We start from the raw sequence: 21,463 nt of genomic DNA on the forward strand, positions 1-21,463 counted from the left end.
GAAATCAGAATAATTAGCCCCCCTTTGAAATTTTTCTTTTTTAAATATTTCCCAAATGATGTTTAACAAAGCAAGGAAATTTTCACAGTATGTCTGATAATATTTTTTTCTTCTGGAGAAAGTCTTATTTGTTTTATTTCGGCTAGAATAAAAGCAGTTTTTATTTTTTTTAAACCATTTTAAGGTTAAAATTATAAGCCCCTTTAAGCTATATTTTATTCGACTGTCTACAGAACAAACCATCGTTATACAATAACTTGCCTAATTACCCTAACCTGCCTAGTTAACCTAATTAACCTAGTTAAGCCTTTAAATGTCCCTTTAAGCTGAGTATTAGTGTCTTGAAAAATATCTAGTCAAATATTATTTACTGTCATCATGACAAAGATAAAATAAATCAGTTATGAGAAATGAGTTATTAAAACTATTATGTTTAGAAATGTGTTAAAAAATCTCCTCGTTAAATTGAAATTTGGGAAAAAAATAAACAGGGGGGCTAATAATTCTATTTATATTATTATTATTATTATTTTAGTTAAAAACAAGTACCAAGTACCACAACAAATCTGAATACTTCCCTATTGTGTAGATCAAAAACATTATAGGACTTACTATACATTACTAAGTATGTCTTGAGCAGAGCATTAGAATTAATGTTATTGCATCTTAACATGTACTTCCCGAGGTATTGTCACAAGAAATCCTGCTTCAGAAATAACTCCTCTCCCTCAGTCATCTTTCCATCAAGTAAATTTCTCCTTGTTAGCCTAATTGGTTAGCAACGTCACCGACCACAACAAGAGGTGGCTGTAACGCAACAAAAAATTTGTTGCTAACCACCGTAAAACAGGAAGAAGAAAAAATCGTCATTCTTGCTATGATATGGATTTACGTCCACCAGCTTCACAGCTCTGTGATTGTCGGTGGTGTCACCTATTGATCAGCGATTGGTAAATGTAGCTTTTGTGTACGCTACTGAGCAACTTGAGTAAAAAATTAGCGCTGCTACTGAAAAGCTATTTGCAGCAATGCTACTGCCCAACATTGCAGAAAACAAATTTACATGTTTTTGTTTCTATAACTTTAGTAAAAACAATAAAAATGTACAATAATAATAATAATAATAATAATAATGATAATAATAAGGACAATAATAATGATAATAATAATAATAATAATAATAATGATAATAATAATAATAATAATTATAATTATAATAATTAGGATAATTTTCATGAAACCTGTGGTGTGATGGTTTAGTAACTGTTCCAAGTTACCATATTATATATAACAAAATAATAACAACAACAACAACAACAATAATAATATAAATAATAATAAAAAAATAAATAAATCCTGATAATAATAAAACAACAGCAACAACAACAACAATAATAATAATCATAATTGATAAGTAATAAAATATAAGTAAATAAATAAATAAATAATGATAACAACACCAACAACAACAATAATAGTAATAATTAATAGTTTATAATAGTAATAATTAATAATTAATAATAAGTAATAGTCTTCATGTAACCTGTGGTGTGATGGTTTAATAAATGTTCCAAATAATAAAAAAGAGTGTAATACATAATAATAATAAAAATAATAATAATAATAATAACAATAATAATAACAACGATAATAATAATAATAATAATAATAATAATAATAATAATTAATATTATGAATAATAATAATAATAATAATAATAATAATAATAATAATAATAATAATAATAATTAATATTATGAATAATAATAATAATAATAATAATAATAATAATAATAATAATAATAATAATAATATAATAGTTTAATAAACAATATAGTAAATGATATATAATAGTAGATAATATTATATAAAATAATATTTTAAAACAAATAAACAAATAAATAAACAACTAAACAAACAAACAAACAAACAAATAAATAAATAAATAAATAAGTAAATAAATAAATAAATAAATAAATAAATTAATTAATTAATTAAAATAAAATAATAAACAAAAACTGATTGGTTTATTTTTGTATCACTTTTTTTTTTTTTTTTTTTAAATGAGAATCACCACAGGTCATATTACACACAGTGACTAGAGACGACAGATATTGGTACACAAAGCCGAGCTCAATTTGCATAATGATTTGTTTGACATATGACAGCATCAAGAGCTTCAGTCTAGTCTGTGAGATTAAATAATTGCCTTGTCCTCCTCTCGGCCTGCTATTTGCCAAACGACTCATTAAATGGAGTTGTGCTCACCAGACCGCGATATAGTCCGTCACAGGCTCGGTTTGGAGAAGGGTGAAGTTGATGTAAACCCCATGACCATGGGGCACGCTGATGAGCCAAGTGCAGTCCTGAGAGTCTGGGTACTCATTTGGGTACCCCGGAGAAAAAATGGTGCCGTTTGGAGCTGTAACGTTGTAGCCACAGGGAGCTGTGCCGGAGAGAAACATTATTCAACCATGGGCTGCAATGGTAATCTATCATTCTCGAATGAAAGCTAATATTAAGCAACAGGGGTGCACTAAAATCAGTATGTGAAGGAAATAAATCACCCAGAACTGAAAACTTTGACATTATTTACTCAAACACTGTTTAGAAAGCTGTATACCTTTATGGATTTTTTTAGGTAACACTTTATAATAACTGCATGCTACGAACCATTTATTAAGCATTCGCAAATAGTTCATTCATCATTTGTTAAGCATTACCTGTACATTAACATATATTAGTAAGCAGTTTACTGTACTGTACATGAAATACACAAAAAGTTTATAAATATTATCTTGTGTGTAATTACAATGCAATTGCAATGTAATTATAATGTAATGACACAGTAATTAAGTTTGTAATTACATGTGCACTGTGTAGATTTACGTATACAACTATAGATGACCAAATATTGTACATGCAATATGCAAAGAAACCTTTATCTTGATATTATTATTCATATTAGCTAAAATATTATCTTGGATGTAACTACAATGTAATTAAAATGTTATAACACTGTAGTAATTACAATGTTATTACATAGTAATTACATCCAAAATAAAAGTTTGTAATTACATATCTACTGCGTATATTTACGTATACACTGTGTTAAAGCATTTAAGTTTATGAATATTATATTGGTGTAACTACAATGTAATTACAATGTTTAAACAATGTAGTAGTTACAATGTTATTACAAAGTAATTACATTCAAAAATAAAAGTTTGTAATTACACATGTACTGCATTTATTTATGTATATATACACACATACTGTTTTAAGACATTTAAGTTTATAAATATTATCTTGTGTGTAACTATGACGCAATCACAATGTAAATATAATGTAATGACATAGTAATTTTGTAATTGCATGTGAACTGTGTATACTTACGCGTGCAACTACAGATAACCAAATATTGTACATGCAATATGTAAAGAAACATTTACATTTATAAATATTATTTTGATGTACCTACAATGTAATTTCAATGTTGTAACAATGTAGTAATTACAATGTAAATACATTCAAAATAATTGTTCGTAATTACATATCTATTCCATATATTTACATATAAATACACAAATACCTTGTCAAAACATTTAAGTTTATAAATATTATTTTGGATGCACTACAATGTAATTACAATGTTATAACAATGTCATAATTACACTGTTATTACACAGTAATTACATCAAAAATAAAAACATTAATTACATATCTACTGCATATATCTACGTATACATACACAAATACTGGTTTATAACATTTAAGTTTATAAATAAGTATCTTAAAAGTATCTTAAAGTAACTACAATGTAATTACAATGTTATAACAATGTAATAAAACAATGTTATCACATAGTAAATACATCCAAAATAAACGTTTGTAATTACATACCTGCTTCGTGTATTTACGTATACATACACAAATATTGTATTTAAACAGTTTATAAATATTATGTTGATGTAACTACAATGTAATTACAATGTGGTCATTACACTGTTATTACATAGTATTTACATCCAAAATGAAAAAAAATGAATTACATATCTACTGCATATATTCAGGTATACATACACAAATTCTGTTTTAAAATATTTAAGTTTATAAATAATGTCTTAATGCAACAACAACGTAATTACAATGTCATAACAATGTCGTAACTACATTGTTATTACATAGTAATTACATCCAAAATGAAATTTTGGAGTTACATATCCACACACAAATACTGGTTTAAAAATTTTTTAGTTTATAAATAATATCTTAAAGTAACTACAATGTAATTACAATGTTATAACAATGTAGTAAATACAATGTTATTACACAGTAATTACATCCAAAATAAACATTTGTAGTTACCTATCTGCTTTGTGTTTTTACATATACATACACAAATATTGTATTTAAACAGTTAAGTTTATAAATATTGTCCTGATGTAACTACAATGTAATTACAATGTTATAAAAATGTGGTCACTACACTGTTATTACATAGTAATTACATCCAAATAAAAAAAAATTAATTACATATTTACTGCATATATTTACGTATACACACAAATACTATTTTAAAATATCTACGTTAATAAATAATATCTTAATGTAACTACAATGTAATACAATGTTATAACACTGTAGTTAAAAACAACATTATTACATAGTAATTACATCCAAAATAAACATTTGTAATTACATATCTGCTTCATGTAATTATGTATACATACACAAATATTGTATTTAAACAGTTAATTTTGTAAATATTATGTTGATGTAACTACAATGCAATTACAATGTTAGAACAATGTGGTCATTGCACTGTTATTACATGTAATTACATCCAAATTGAAAAAAAAATAATTACATACCTACTGCATATATTTACGTAAACATACACAAATACTGTTTTAAAATATTTAAGTTTATAAATAATATCTTAATATAACTACAATGTAATTACAATGTCATAACAATGTCGTAATTATACTGTTATTACATAGTAATTACATTCAAAATAAAATTTTGTAATTACATATCTACTGCATGTATTTACGTATTCATACAAAAATACTGTTTTAAAACATTTAAGTTTATAAGTATTTTCTTGGATGTAACTACAATGAACTTACAATGTCATAACAATGTCGTAATTACACAGTAACTACAATGTTATTACATAGTAATTACATCCAAAATAAAAATTTGTAATTACATATCTACTGCTTATATTTACGTATACATACACAAATATTGTATTAAAACATTTAAGTTTATAAATATTATCTTGATGTAACTACAATGTAATTACAATGTTATAACAATGTAGTAAATACAGATGTATTACATAGTAATTACATCCAAAATAAAAGTTTGTAATTACACATCTACTGTGTATAGTTATGTATACATACACAATTACTGTTTTAAAACATTTAAGTTTATAAATAGTTTCTTGGATGTAACTACAATGTAATTACAATGTCATAACAATGTCGTAATTACACAGTTATTACACAGTAACTACAATGTTATTACATATTAATTACATCCAAAATAAAATTTTGTAATTACATATCTACTGCATATATTTACGTATACATACACAAATACTGGTTTAAAATATTTAAGTTTATAAATAATATCTCATTGTAACTACAACATAATTACAATGTTATAACAATGTAGTAAATACAGAGGTATTACATAGTAATTACATCCAAAATAAAAGTTTGTAATTACACATCTACTGTGTATATTTATGTATACATACACAATTACTGTTTTTAAACATTTAAGTTTATAATTATTTTCTTGGATTACATATCTACTGCATATATTTATGAATACATACACAAATACTGTTTTCAAATATTTTAGTTCATAAATAATATCTTAATGTAACTACAATGTATTTACAATGTCATAACAATGTCGTAATTACACAGTTATTACACAGTAATTACAATGTTATTACATAGTAATTACATCCAAAATAAAAATTTGTATTTACATATCCACTGCATTTATTTACGTATCCATACACAAATACTGTTTTAAAACATTTAAGTTTATAAATATTTACTTGGATGTAACTAGAATGTAATTACAATGTCATAATGTCTTATTTACACTGTTATTACATAGTAATTACATCCAAAATTAAATTTTGTAAATACATATCTACTGCATATATTTACGTATACATACACACATATTGGTTTAAGATATTTAAGTTTATAAATAATATCTTAATGTAACTACAATGTAATTAAAATGTTATAACAATGTAGTAAATACAATGGTATTACATAGTAATTACATCCAAAATAAAAGTTTGTAATTACACATCTACTGTGTATATTTATGTATACATAGACATTTACTGTTTTAAAACATTAAAGTTTATACATATTTTCTTGGATGTAACTACAATGTAGTTACAATGTCATAATGTCGTAATTTCAGTTATTACACAGTAATTACAATGTTATTACATAGTAATTACATCCAAAATTAAAATTTGTAATTACATAACTACCGCATATATTTACGGATACATACACAAATACTATTTTAAAATATTTAAGTTTATAAATAATATATTAATGTAACTACAATGTAATTACAATGTCATAACAATGTCATAACAATGTCGTAACTACACTGTTATTACACAGTAATTACAATGTTATTACATAGTAATTACATTCAAAATAAAAGTTTGTAATTACACATCTACTGTGTATGTTTATGTATACATACACAATTACTGTTTTAAAACATTTAAGTTTATAATTATTTTCTTGGATGTAACTACAATGTAATTACAATGTCATTACAATGTCATAACAATTTCGTATATACACAGTAATTACAATGTTAATACATAGTATATACATCCAAAATAAAAATTTGTAATTACATATCTACTGCATATATTTACGTATACATACACAAATATTGTATTAAAACATGAAAGTTTATAAATATTATCTTTATGTAACTGCAATGTAATTACATTGTTATAACAATGTAGTAAATACAGATGTATTACATAGTAATTACATCCAAACTAAAAGTTTGTACACAGTAATTACAATGTTATTACATAGTAATTACATTCAAAATAAAATTTTGTAATTACATATCTACTGTATGCATTTACGTATTCATACACAAATACTGTTTTAAAACATTTTATTAATATTTTCTTAGATGTAACTACAATGTAATTACAATGTCATAATGTCTTAATTGCAATGTTATTACATAGTAATTACATCCAAAATAAAATTTTGTAATTACATATCTACTGCATGTATTTACGTATACATACACAAATACTGTTTTAAAATATTTAAGTTCATAAATAATATCCTAATGTAACTACAATGTAATTAAATGTTATAACAATGTAGTAAATACAATGGATAAATAAATAAAAAGTTTGTAATTACACATCTACTGTGTATATTTATGTATACATACACAATTACTGTTTTAAAACATTTAAGTTTATAAATATTTTCTTGGATGTAACTTCAATGTAATTACAATGTCATAACAATGTCATATTTACACAGTTATTACACAGTAATTACAATGTTATTACATAGTAATTACATCTAAAATAAACAATTTTAATTACATATATACTGCATGTATTTACGTATTCATACACAAATACTGGTTTAAAATATTTAAGTTCATAAATAATATCTTAATGTAACTACAACGTAATTTCAATGTCGTAATTACACTGTTATTACATAGTAATTACATCCAAAATAAAATTTTGTAATTACATATCTACTGCCTATATTTATGTATACATACACAAATATTGTATTAAAACATTTAAGTTTATAAATATTATCTTGATGCAACTACAACGTACTTACATTGTTGTAACAATGTCGTCATTACACTGTTATTACATAGTATTAACATCCAAAATAAAAGTTTGTAATTACATATCTGCTGCGTATATTTACGTATACATACACAAATATTGTATTAAAGCATTTAAGTTTATAAATAATATCTTGGATGTAATTAATCACACTGTAATTATAATGTAATGACTTAGTAATTAAGTTTGTAATTACATGTGCACTGTGTATATTTACGTATACAACTATAGATAACCAAATATTGTACAGGCATTATGCAAAAAAATTTTTACATTTATAAATATCTTCCATGATGAGGTAAATGACGTTCTAAAGTACACTGCCGTTCCATTTGAAGAAGTACCCGACTTGTGTCCTCGTGTGCTCAGGAGTTCGTTCTTCCAAGTCTGAACTTCCAAGCACACAAGTCTGAATTTTGCGCACTTGGTTTTGAGAAACAGCCTTTGAAGATAAGCATTTGAAGCTCCGCCCTCTTTTGAAACCTCTTTTGATGTAATTTGAATTTAAAGTGACAGTCACCAAAATTTGGATCAAAGCCAAGGGCTTTTTGAGGGGGATATGGTGGCAAAACTTTACAAATACTCTATTGTAATATTGTAAAAAAGGCGCATATTAGGTCTCCTTTAAAACACAATACAATGTGTATAATGATTGTATTTCGATACTTTCCTAATTATTACGTTTAAGTATTGCATTATTAACAAACTGGCTTTTAAAGAATAGTTAGTAGTTTTAAAGAACATTCCAAATGAGTAAGTAAACTATTAAAATCAACATTATTATTGAGGCATATAGTTATAGTTACTCTGTATGTTAATAAAAGCTTCATTACCAAAGCCTCCTACAGTTTTGTGACCTAATCTAAAGTGAGGATTATTCATGCTTTGTAAATCCTTTATAGATGACACTTAAAGTGGAGAATAACACTCCTAATCCTGCTGGAAAGACATTGATAGAAGATACTGGCACAAAGTTCACAACATAATAACACAGTTACAATGAAAAGAAAAGACAAAAGACAAAAAGAAGGCTTTGCAGTTCAGATTCCCTGCGAACGGAGGCCTTGGAGGAACAAGTTGAGCGACTGATCGATAAGAGACAGGTCGGTTTTCACACTACACTACCCACACTAATCATCAAGGCTACAATTTAGAACAGCTCCCAGTAGCTCATGTCTCCACTGTTCAGGACTTCAAAGTCTGTTTTAAAGACGGTTTAAAAACACAAAGGCGTTTATTGAACTAGTAATACAAAGTAGTAACACTTTAGTTAAAGAGCATAGTTAAAGAGGCGTTTGGGAGAGTGCTGATAATACTTTTTTCGTCTCAAGTCTTTTTTTCCTGTCTCAAAGCGTGGGTAAAGAGGGTTGAAAATAACAGTCGCAAAACAGCTTAGAAAACTTAAAGCAATGTACACGGGGACAGAAGGGAAAAGAACACATTTCTTTACTTTCTTTTATTTCCCTTTACCTTCGCAGCGAGGAAAGGGGTGGTTCCACTTCCTGTTGATTCCATGCTGGCATGTTAGCACAGGATGGCCCACCAACACGTATCCAGGGAAGCATTCGAATGTTATGGATTGGCCTGCGTTGAAATCGCTGCTGATGATGTATCCATTGTGGAATGGGTATGGGTCTTGACAGTTTTGCAATTCATATGCTAAAATAAAAAAATATATATATGAAAAATTAAAATACGACATAAAAACAGAATATATCAATTTCTAAAGTATAATATTTACTTGTGGGTCCACTTAAAATAATTGAAAATTTTGTTTAATTTTGTAATTTTTCCCACCCTGGTATCATTCCTTTTGTGACACATCAAATAAGACATTTATGAAAAAGAAAAAGAGGAAAAGAAAAATAAGTTTGGAACGCCCTGAGCTGCATTTTCCAATAATGTTATCTTTTAGTAGACTATGGAGAGTCTAAAGCAGGTCGCATACTAGATGCACTTTCTTTACAAAGTTGTCCATATGTTGCTGAGCAACTTGAACAGATACTGAACTGCGGTGTCTGTATTTTATCATTATTATAACTATGTTTTTTTATTACTATTATGTAATAATTAATTCATTCTAGGGATGTCCCGATTAGGTTTTTTTGCCCTCAAGTCCAAGTCTGAGTCATTTGATTTTGAGTATCTACCAATACCGAAACCTGATCTGATACTTCTATAATACAAAAAAGAAAGAATTAACTAGAGTGAAGAAAGAGATCCAGGATGTTCCGTATTTTGTATTTAATTCACCTTATTTTAACATTCAACAACTCTGTTTATTTGTAGTACTAAAAGTACAGGAAAGTAGCCCTTTCCTTTCCAACTCTTGAAATCCCAAGTTTTCATATCTCACAGTTTGCTTTGGCAAAAGTTGTCGTCATCAACATGTTATCATCATCAACTTTATAATACCTCCAGACCCCAGACATACTCATGCTTTCCGCTTCAAGCTGCTTCCGTGTTTTACTTTGCCGGCATTTAAGCAATAGGAGGTAACGATCGGGAGGTAACGCCCAATTCCGATTGAGTCTGAAACTGGGTGATCGGGTCCGATTTCCGATTATGTGATCAGATCTGGACATCCCTAATTAATTAATTTAGATAATAAATTGAATAATTAATTGAATAATTAATATAAATTATATAATTAATATAATAATTAATATAAATAAAGATATAATTAATTTATATTGCATGTATTTGGACTGTAGGGGAAACGGGAGCACCGGTAGAAATCCCCACAACTCCACACGGAAATGCCAACTGGCCCAGCCTGGACTTGAACCAGCGACCGTTTACTGTGAGGCTTATGCTAACCACTGAGCCAGCTTGTGCCTATTATGTAATAATACTATGTATTATTATTATTATTAATTAGACACCTGAGGTGAAGAAGGTGTGGGAGAAGGTAACATTTTTTTAAAAGTAGACAACATTTGAATTCTTGTATTTTTTATTTGTAAATATATTTATGTGATGCTGCACATCCCTGTGTGTGTCATAAGCAATGTGTACATGTGTTTTTAACCTGCATATCACTCTTTAAATAACAAACAAGAACTTGCACCATTAACTTTACACCAATTTTTAGTTCAATGGCACATTCTATTTCAGCTTCCTCAAAATAGTAAAGTACCAATAATGTATCTTAACACGTCTTCTTTTAGACCAGCACATCTACAAGTGCTCAAATGGGCACATATGCATTTGCTATTTAGACAAAGTGGTGCAAGATGTGAATATGATACCTGTGCCATACTGAAACTAGCAAATAAACACTTATGTCACGCATGATGCTGCCTTTGTCAGGATTCTGCCACTTCAGGCTTGTTTATTCTTGTTTTGGTGGCAGAGTCTAGACACTAGTCCGGTCTTGTCTAGTATATTGTGCTCGAGTTTCCTTGGGTCGAGCAATCATATTTCATATCATTGTCTGTCTTCTTCTTTGTATGAGCATGAGGTCGCAGGAGGTCTGGACATGCTCGAGATGTGCGCTCGTGTCCTGGTGTTTGTCTTTGTTTTGTCCCTGGAATGCTGTTTTATTCTCAGCGCCTAAGCGCCAAGTTGGTTTCTGTTTCTGTTTGCACTGGGATGGAAAATGCACATTGCATGTGTGAGTGCACAGTAAGATTTTTCATTTATCGTGTGCTCATGTCTTGTGTTTAATCTTCTGTTGGTGTTGTGAAGCAAATTACCTGGTGTTTACATTGTGGCCGCGTACTTTAGTGTTGTGTTTCATGTTAACGCGTTCAATGGGTTCTCTCAATGGCTGCCTGTTCTAGTCCTGTTGTCCCATGAGCACACGGCTTGTGTTGCCTTTGTGTCATGTGCTCTGTATATTGTCTAGTCCCACCCTCCTTGTTAAGTGAAGAGAGGAGCCATAAGAAGTAGATTTTAATATTAAGGAGATCTCATTATGCTTCTAGACAAAGATAGATTTGCAATATCTAAATTTGGTTTATTATCTGTTTTAAAAGTTTTATTGAGATATTCACTGCATTACATTGCACAACATTACAGCAAATATTGCAACATCTCAATTTTTTTTTTTGCAAAAAAAAAAAGGATTAAAAAAAAATTAAATAACACACACATAAAAAATTATAATAATAAAATAAAAAAACTAAGTAATTTGTAAAAACCCAGAATACACTTTTCAAAAAAAAAAAAAAAAAGGTCTAACCCTTAAAACCCACCCCACCGCTGGGACTGAAGCTTATGCAGTACTGTTGGTGTGACCTTCACCATCTGGGTTTTTAACCTACGCTTTCAAGATAGAGGAGAAAAGGAGACCAAATCTTGTCAAATTTTTTCAATTTCTTTGCCATAAGAAATCTGATCCTTTCCAAATGTGCTAATTTAGTTAATTCTTCCAGCCATGATCTTAATGATGGGGATTCTGTTGATTTCTAAAACCTTAGCACCAGCTTCTTTGCCACAATGAGGCTGTAGGACAACAGTTGTTTTGAGAATCCTGGAGTGATCTAGTTTTGTCTGAAACTCCTAATATGACCAAAAGGGGGTCGAAAACTAATTCACAATGTAAAATTTTAGAGAGAGTTTTAAATATTTCATCCAAAAATGGAATCAATTTAGAACACAGAGCATAACTATGTAAGGGAGTGGCTAAGTCCATATTGCATTTATCACAGAAGAGACAGGTATCAGGAAAATGTTTATGTAATTTTGTCTTGGTTTAATGGAGCCGGTGTATAATTTTAAACTGAATGAGACAGTGTCTGGAGTTAACAGAACAGGAATGGATTTCTTCTAACGCACCAGCCCACAGCTCCAGACTTATCTCATCTCCCAGTTCCTGCTCCCATTGTGATTTTAGGCTCTCCATAAGAGGCTTTTTTTATAGCAGTGAGTTATAAATGACTGAAATTGCATGGCAGACCTCACCTCCGAGCCCTAATAGGTCATCCAGTCCAGCCGGATTGACCCCGTTTAAACAGGGTACATATTTTTTTTAACATAATCCCTAATCTGCAAATATCTGAAGAAATTGTTTGCACGCAGACCAAATTGATCCTGTAATTTTGTTTTATTATTATTATTATTACTGTTATTATTATTATTACTACCATTATTAACACTATTTTTGTATTATTGCTCTACTGCTGCTGCCACCAGCAACCATCATTGCAGCCTAAAAATCATCAGTGTAATGCTAAGTTTAATCAGTTATATATCCATATAGAGTCGGATGTGAAGAAGCTTTTTGCACAGTGGTGGCCACGAGTGGAGCAAACTGTCAACAGTGATAAAGTATAGCTGATAAAGACTATACAGTGATAAAGTATAGTCTAGACCAACCTTACATAAGTATGACTTACAGAAGGTATACTTAACTAAGAGTGTAACGGGAAACACATATTAATGATACAGCTTAAGGTATAACTTAGGAATGATGTAGCCTTAAGAAGGTTTCGGGAAATGCAGTCCTGGATGTTAGTAATTGATGACAGAATTTGCACTTTTGCATGACTTGTTTAACCTATTTCCTTTTTTGCACACTCCCATAAGACAACAGTGTCTTTAAATTGTAAAGACATGGTCTGTTGCTGCACTTTGCATCTGTTGTTCGATCCCCGTACATTAATCCAAAATTAAGTAATTAAAATTAACAATATAAAGTCTACTGTGTCATATTTGATAGTATAGTTGTATTTAGTAAGAGTTTAGTAGGGCTGGGTGATATTGCAAAAAAAATTATGTTTCATATCATTCAATATAGATAATTATTGAAATTTTTTTACAATCCATTTAGGAATATTAGGATTTTTTGTAATTTAACCACTAATTTACCAAAATTTTTACGGCAAAAGTTTTACTAATCTTTTTAATAATAAAATAAACATAAGTTTTAAAGAGACTGTAAACTTGACAGATAAAATGTTACATAGCGTGTGCCATGATAAAGATAGATCAACATTTGTAAGGTGTCAATAATAATGATACATTAAACCTCAAATTCTGTAAACAAAACAAATTATGACAATAAAATCTGAGCTTTCAAGTAAAGGAATTAACCATCCTTATTCAAATACATATCGCAGTATTACAATTTGTTGTAGTTGAATGACTACATTACCACTATGTTAAAAAAATCTTTCAAATGGGGAGCTGGTAGCTCATAAGATCCTCGAGCCTGGGGCTCCCTCCCTTTGCAAGGCGAGAGGGGAGCTTGAACTCAGGTAGATCTCGAGAACTCCCCTGCAATAGTAGCTAATGAACAGATTGTGATTGTTTTAAGGCAGGCGTGACCAACCCTGTTCCTGGAGATCGAACTTCCTGCAGATTTCAGTTGCAACCCATATCAAACACACCTGCCTGTAATTATCAAAGTGCTGTTCAGGTCCTAATTAATTGGTTCAGGTGTGTTTGATCAGGGTTGGAGCTGAACTTTGCAGGAAGGTCGATCTCCAGGAAGAGGGTTGAGCACTACTGCTCTAAGGAGATTTAACTACTTACTAGGAGCATGTCTATGGTGCCGATTTGGATTAGTCACTTAAGTTGCATGTTATTGGATGGTGGGAGGAAACCGGGGAACATGGGGGAAACCCACGTGAGCACGGGGAGAACGTGTAAACTCCACACAGAAACGTCGGCTGGCTTGGTAAGTACTAGAACCAGTGACGTTCTTGCTGTGAGGCAACAGTGCTAACCACTGGGCCACTGTGCCACCCATCTAGGAAAGGAGGAGTAGGGGTGGAAGGGAGGATTCTTTAAAACGAAGATGGCTGTTATATGGAACTTAGGGTATTTATAGTGGCTTAGGAATCGTCTGATTGGTGAATCAAAAATTGAACAATGCGGGGCCGGCTGCAAGCAATCATAAGCACATGATCCTCTCAAAATTAGTTTAGAAATAAGCTTTACTTAATTTCGAGCCCTGATATATACTTTCACCACAGATATGCCTTCATTTGTCCTTGACATAAATTTAAGAAGACGATGGAATTAGTTTATATTAGATTATATTTAAGTTTGCCCTTAATGATTAATATAATTCAGTCAACTTCAAAATGAGAAGCATACATAAAGGTGACTAAAATAATAAATCAATGTGCATTGTCATTAGCTCGATGAAAAGTCAAAAAGCTTGTCAACATTTAAGCAACCTCCAGACAGCATTTCAAACGCAGTGCATATGATCAACAGCTTAATAATCATATACTTTCATCCTGCATTATTGTTTGTGTATCAAAACATGGCATTAGTTTTAACCCCAGCCAAAGCCTGTCTGGCAGCACAGATCAAGGCTGTGCTTCTCTCTTTTCAACTCTCAGACTGGAGTGGATACAACAAAAAAGAGAGAGAGAGACAAACTGTTTGACCTACAAGCGAGGAGACCAGACAATGGCGAGTTATTTATATCGAGTGGAATCCAAGTGCACATCCAAATGCACCATCTTATTGATTTCGAAATGCTTTCAAGACCCCGGCTGTCATAATGGAGTGTCCTCCCGGTGATCTCAAAGGAAGTGAATCTTTAGATATTTCCAATGATCTTGGTAAAAGGCCGTCACTCCCACATGAAGGGCCGATACAAAATCAAGGACGGTGATGTCTGCGAAGGAAGAGAGCACAGCATGCAAATGGAAGACGAGAAGTCACTCACCTTGGTAAGTGAGTTTGAAGCCCTGTCTGTTTTCGGAGTGGTCGCTGTAGAAGTGGATGACTGTTTCGTGCGTGCTGCTTAGCAACGGGGGCGGCAGATGGCTTCCGCTGAACTGTCCAATAAGTGAGCTGCTGTGGTGTGGCCCGTTGCGGATCTCTAAAAAATCGTGGTTATCCTCAGAGGTGAAGTTGAGAAAATGGATGTGCGCCCCTGCAAAATGAGCAGTCATGTGTTAGACCTTCACCATGTCAAACAGGCTGTGTTACATTTGGGTAAAATTTACACAAGGGATATTATTAGTGAGTTTTTAACCGATTAACTTTAACTGGCCTGTACAGACATAGGCTGCATTTTCCAAAAAGATTTATAAACTTAACCCATTTAAGCCCACCGGCAAACTATAATTGCCAAAGTTGCCATTTTCCTTTGATAAGTAATTTTCTGCATTATCCATGTTTGATTTCTAGACGACATGGAAGCAAACATTCATTCATTCACTTTCTTTTGGCTTAGTGACTTATTTATCAGGGGCCACCACAGTGGAATGAACTGCCAACTATTCCGGCATATGTTTTATGCAGTGGATCCCCTTTCAGCTGCAACCAAGTACTGGGAAACACCCATGCACCTTCTCATTCACACATACACTCATACACATAATTCACTCATACCGCATGTGAATGCGCAATAGTAATAGTAATAGTAATAGTAACTTTTGGGGCCCTAAAACGTCCCCCCTAGCAGTGGTCCTCGACCACCATGCAAGCAAACAACCAAACTAAATATTTCAAGAATTAAAAAAAGGAACTTATATCCTTCCTGTCACATGGGGCTATCAACTTCCTACCCCTAAATCCAGGATGCAAAATGGAGGCATACTTTCCCAAATAAGAAAGCTATGCAATATTATAATTGTGCATTAATTTTGGATTAGTCAATACTGAAGCCAAATCTGGAGCTTATCTAACAAAATAACTTACAATAACAGTCCAAAAACTAGTTTACCCAAATTAATGTTATAGAAAAATAATAAATACTAATTTAAAAAGAGGAAAAATCAAGAGAAGCCAAACTCTTTTAGAATTTAGTTGAAATTTTGTAGGTCGTAATTTTTTTTGCAATATTTTGCTTAAATTTAATGGTATTATCTTTCAATTTCTAAATAAGTTTGGTGACTAAAATAATATTTTAATAAATATATCTGTTGAAACAATCTGTTTTGTTTAAATACACCAAAATACATTGCCTATACTCACTGAGAAATGGATAAAACTATTCATTTTCAAAATCTGGTGTATTTTATTATGCTGAGCCCTATATCATACAATCATGAAGGTTTCTAGATTCATCTAAACAAAATTAATCTTTCAAGAGATCTATAGTTTTTTGTACATTCTGTCAAAAGTCCAAGCGACAACTATAGGTGCCAGTGGGCAACTCAGTATGTCAGTATATAAATCATGGGGAATTAGGAAATAATACCTTAGTACGTTAATAAATCAAGGTTATTGGTCTTTAATGTTTTTGATTTTCGAAATATCAAACCTTTTCAATATAATAAATGTATTTATGAATATGAATTCCTCTGTTGAAAGCAGTTGTTTTGATTTAGAATGACAAACGCTCTCCTCCTATTAAAACTTTACATTGAAGGGTGCATTCTGTATAACACATTTGCCTACCAGCATCTATAGTTGTTGCTGATTCAAATAGGTTTCATTTTCTAGAGCAAAATCAAAAAGCTGTGGAAAATAAATGCAAAACATGTTCCTATAGGACACTATTAACAAAGCTACAAGCATGAAACCATTTAGACAGATCTGGGCACAACTGCGTTAAAAGATGTGTTAAACAAAGCTATATTTTGTCCATTATTTAAGGGCATAAAGAAGTTTGAAAAGGCTGAGTGATGGTAAACTGTTTTCAAAACTTCCAACACTCCCACACTGCAGTAGGCGGGAATGTTCTGCTCGCGTGTTCCCCTAAACACAACAACAATGGCAGCTGTGACAGAAGAACAGTTTCTTAAACATCTGGCAAACAGACGGTAAAGCACCACATCTTTACATTGTTTTCTATTTGACTTGAACAGACACCAATGATTGGTGTAACAGTGATTACGACTTTAAAAAGTCTTTGTAATGCTGTGGCTCTTCACAACCAGTGTGTAACGCTCTTCAAGTCTTTAACATCTCTCCGTGAGTGATCGTATAGGTGTTCTGCTATTAAGTTGATGTTTGTCTGACCTCTGTGGATATAAGATATGAATCAATCGTACGCCAATTAATTCATCACTAGGGGTAATTCATATCGGGTTAAGTTCATAATACAATTTAAGGGTCACGGTTGGTTTTGTATGTGATATGGCATATAAAAACAGCGATTTTCAGGTATTTTTTTATCTAGTAGTAGTTTTCAGGTTCAGGTTTATGTTTAGCAGCATCCTCTAGCAGTCATCACAGACCAATAGTAGCTCAAATGTGTTTAGGAGTCAAAATAAACTCTCCAAAAAGTTTGCTTTGGTGAGCTGTTTCAAACTGCCGAAACAAACCCAATTTGGTTGTGGGCGGATTTTGTTCTAAATTATTTCGTCGATTTAGTTTGAAGCAGCTTGTAGGAGTGATTGTGAAACTGATCTTAATGTTACAGCCTGATTCCCAAAAGCAAGTAGCACTTCATTGGAAAGTCATTGTAGATCTACAAGAACTCTTGAGTACTTGTTAAAGCTGCACGTGCATTGTAACATAAAGAGGTCGCTTTATTGCAGGTTTTAAAATAATTTATTAATGAAATTAAAATAAAAAAGAATAGAAAACAAACAAAAACAGAAATACGAATTTAAATGAAATAAATCTCAATTAAACGACTGGACAAAAATTATACAAGAATTAGAAAATATGCTTGAAAGACTGAGAAAAAAACTCAAAATTAATCTGTCAATGAGTACGTTTACTTGGACACCAATAATTCGATTTTAATATGATTAAGACAATACTCTAATTAAGAGTCTAACATGTAAACAGTGATTTTTGATTAATTTAATTTGATTAAGGTCATAATCGAACTACAGAGAAAACGAATTAAGACATGTGGAGTATGCCGATTTAGTTGCATTATTAAAGTGCAATACAGATGTGTTAACACCTTAATCAAACTATTACCGTTATGTAGGACTTTCCACCGCATTTTCCAACAGTATAGTCTATACACACACGGCTGTCTGATACTATTATTTGCACCTACCAAGTCAGTGAAGACCACAGACACCTGTATCACGAAATGCAGAGGTTTATTTTCTCCCATTCAGGGTGCGGTATGAAATTCCACGAAAACTACACTCTTGCAGTAGTTCATAGTTGCATCCAATCTCTCGTTTTGTCAGGGGGGCATGCGTGAAATGTTCCTGAATGAAAGTGAAACTGCCGAACTGCAGTTAAAGTTAAAACACACGAAATTACATAAAACTCCAGAGGAAACGTGGATATCGCTGTGACGCAATGACATTAATGGAATTATGTGTTATACCATGTAAAATAGGATCATGAAAGCAGCATTCAAAAAGCAACTCATGTAAACGTCTTAATCTTATTATTGTCCTAATTAGAATAAGGCAAATAATTGGATTACTGATGTCCATGTAAACGTAGTCATTGACTTGCACTGAGGAATACTATGTATGTATTGAGGATTTCTTATCCATAATTTGTATCTTGATATCTAATATCTTAGTTGGAGGAAGGGATGGATGGATGGATGGCACATGGAATTGCACCAAGCATTCGTAATTTTGCACGTACACATCACACTTAAGAGCCAAGACACATCATCATCAGGAAACCAACCCTGTTCTTTACGCAACACATTAGAGATAAAACCCCAGGCCTAAATAGTACCCATGACCCAATTGTTAGAGAAAGGATGGGCAAACTCGGTCCTGGAGAGCTGGTGTCCTGCAGAGTTAAGCTCCAACCCTAATCAAACGCAACTGCATAGAGATCTTTAGTGATCTTGAAGACACTGATTAGTATGTTCAGGTGTGTTTGATTAGCGTTGGAGCAAAACTCTGCAGGACACTTGCCCTCTAGGACCAAGTTTGCCCATAGCAGGGTTAAAGAGTTAGGACTTGTGATCGGAAAGTCACAGGTTTTGTGGCACCAGGAGGGATTGTAGCAAGACTGAGGTGATTCCTGTGACCAAGGCACAGATTCCCCAACTGCTTCCCGTGTGCCACAGCAATGGCTGCCCACTGCTCAGTGTGTGTATTCACAGTGTTTGTGTGTTCACTGCTGTGTGTGTGCACTTGGTTGGGTTAAATGCAGAGCACAAATTCCAAGTATGGGTCATCATCCGTTCGTACATATCACGACTTTGCGACTCCTTTTTTAATTGAGAACTTTGAATTATTGGGGCAAGGCAGGCTTGCAGTTTTATTTCACAAATCCACTAGAGGCCCCTGTGTACATTTTTGACAATCTCAAATATGTTACTAGGGAACTTTTTTCCCATACGTAGATTTCTCACAAATCCACCAGGCCACTGTGAACATTTCTGACAATCTCAACGTCCTTCTTGTGCGTGTTTGTGAGAAAATCTGATCGGCTTATCAGCTTGCTATCAACTGACCCACCTACCCCCTTCCCTAAACCCAACCAATAGTGCTTTCAAAAGCAATGCAGTTTACCCCAATTTCACACTGCCTTTTTTGGGGATTAGTTTTACCTGGTTTCTGGAACCGTTCTTTGCTGGACTTAAGCCACAGTCCGCTCCTCTCCACATCTAAAGTCTGATGGAACACATGGCGAGCTACTCAGCAAACTGGTCATGCCAGAAAAGCTGTCCGTATAGAGGTCGGTGGTATAGCGTGAAAGTAACAGTAGTTGTCGGTGGCTTCAAACTGCTCTGTCTTATTGGTTTTATTTGCAAAAACCTGCCATAAATATACCAAGGTACAAATTTTGCAGTTCTCAAATATGTAGCCCAAGGGATATATTCCCAACGAGCCAGTATTGTCTTTTTGCTACTCTAGAAGACACTTCTAATTGCTGAATTTTGAATCACCCCACAACCCATCTCCAAAACAAGTGAGCAGTTTTCAGTGAAAGCATGCAACACTCAGAGATGTCTTGGGCGGCTCTTTTAAAGATTAGCTTTATTGTCAATCCGATGCGGTGTTATCCCCTAACTGCACTTAACTCTGCCTATTCAGACTGTCCCTAAAAGCTATAATCAGCACCCACAAAGCCATCTGTGCGCCTTATTCAAATGATTGTAGCCTGTTAACAGTGAAAGCTAATGCATTTTTTGCTGAACAACACAAACATGATGGTTCCTGCTTGTGCAGTGGCTGGTTGATAAGGCGGAAAATTACTTTCGAATATCTCCGCGTTACATTGTTTTCATCCAAGTAAGAGGGGGTTGGAGAAGAAGAAAAAAAGTTGCGCTCTAGGATAAGTGTGAATGGCTTTTTTAAATGACATGCAATTACCTTGTTAACATCTGGAATGGTTCTTTTGTTCTCAACTCATTTGAACTGTGAGGCAAAAAAGAGCAAATGGACTACGACTAAATGACTTCGGAGAGTCGTGTCAACTGCTAAAGACTCAAAAACATCTCAACAGTTAAAATAAATGAAACCGAATAACATCCTTGTGTAAAAGGTGGTAGACTATCAAGTGGAAAGAAAGTACTACTTTATGTCTGTAGGTATTCAGCACAATGCTTTCTCCAATTATATGTCTCTGAATAAATACCAGATACATAAGTCTGCTTAATAATAATTCTTGCATAATTGTCCCATAAAAAGTCAATGCTTTCGTTCCATCAATAGCTACATTTCCATCCACCATTTTTTATGCACATTTTGGAAATGCACATAAAAAATGGTTGATGGGTCGGTGCCAGTGCTATAGTGGTTA

General features: G+C 32.1%; 1 protein-coding gene across 1 annotated transcript in view; it reads right to left on the reverse strand.

Annotated features, from left to right (window-relative positions):
- Positions 1-21,463, reverse strand: part of LOC130239330 (CUB and sushi domain-containing protein 1-like) — a 551,687-nt gene that overhangs the window by 110,536 nt on the left and 419,688 nt on the right. The window contains exons 33-35 of the mRNA XM_056470435.1: positions 15,549-15,758; positions 9,389-9,577; positions 2,269-2,446 (exon numbers count right to left, since the gene is read on the reverse strand). Coding sequence (XP_056326410.1) covers positions 2,269-2,446; positions 9,389-9,577; positions 15,549-15,758 — 577 coding nt within the window. The remainder of the gene's footprint in view (positions 1-2,268; positions 2,447-9,388; positions 9,578-15,548; positions 15,759-21,463) is intronic.

Source organism: Danio aesculapii, chromosome 13, assembly GCF_903798145.1.
Source record: "Danio aesculapii chromosome 13, fDanAes4.1, whole genome shotgun sequence".
Taxonomy (NCBI): domain Eukaryota; kingdom Metazoa; phylum Chordata; class Actinopteri; order Cypriniformes; family Danionidae; genus Danio; species Danio aesculapii.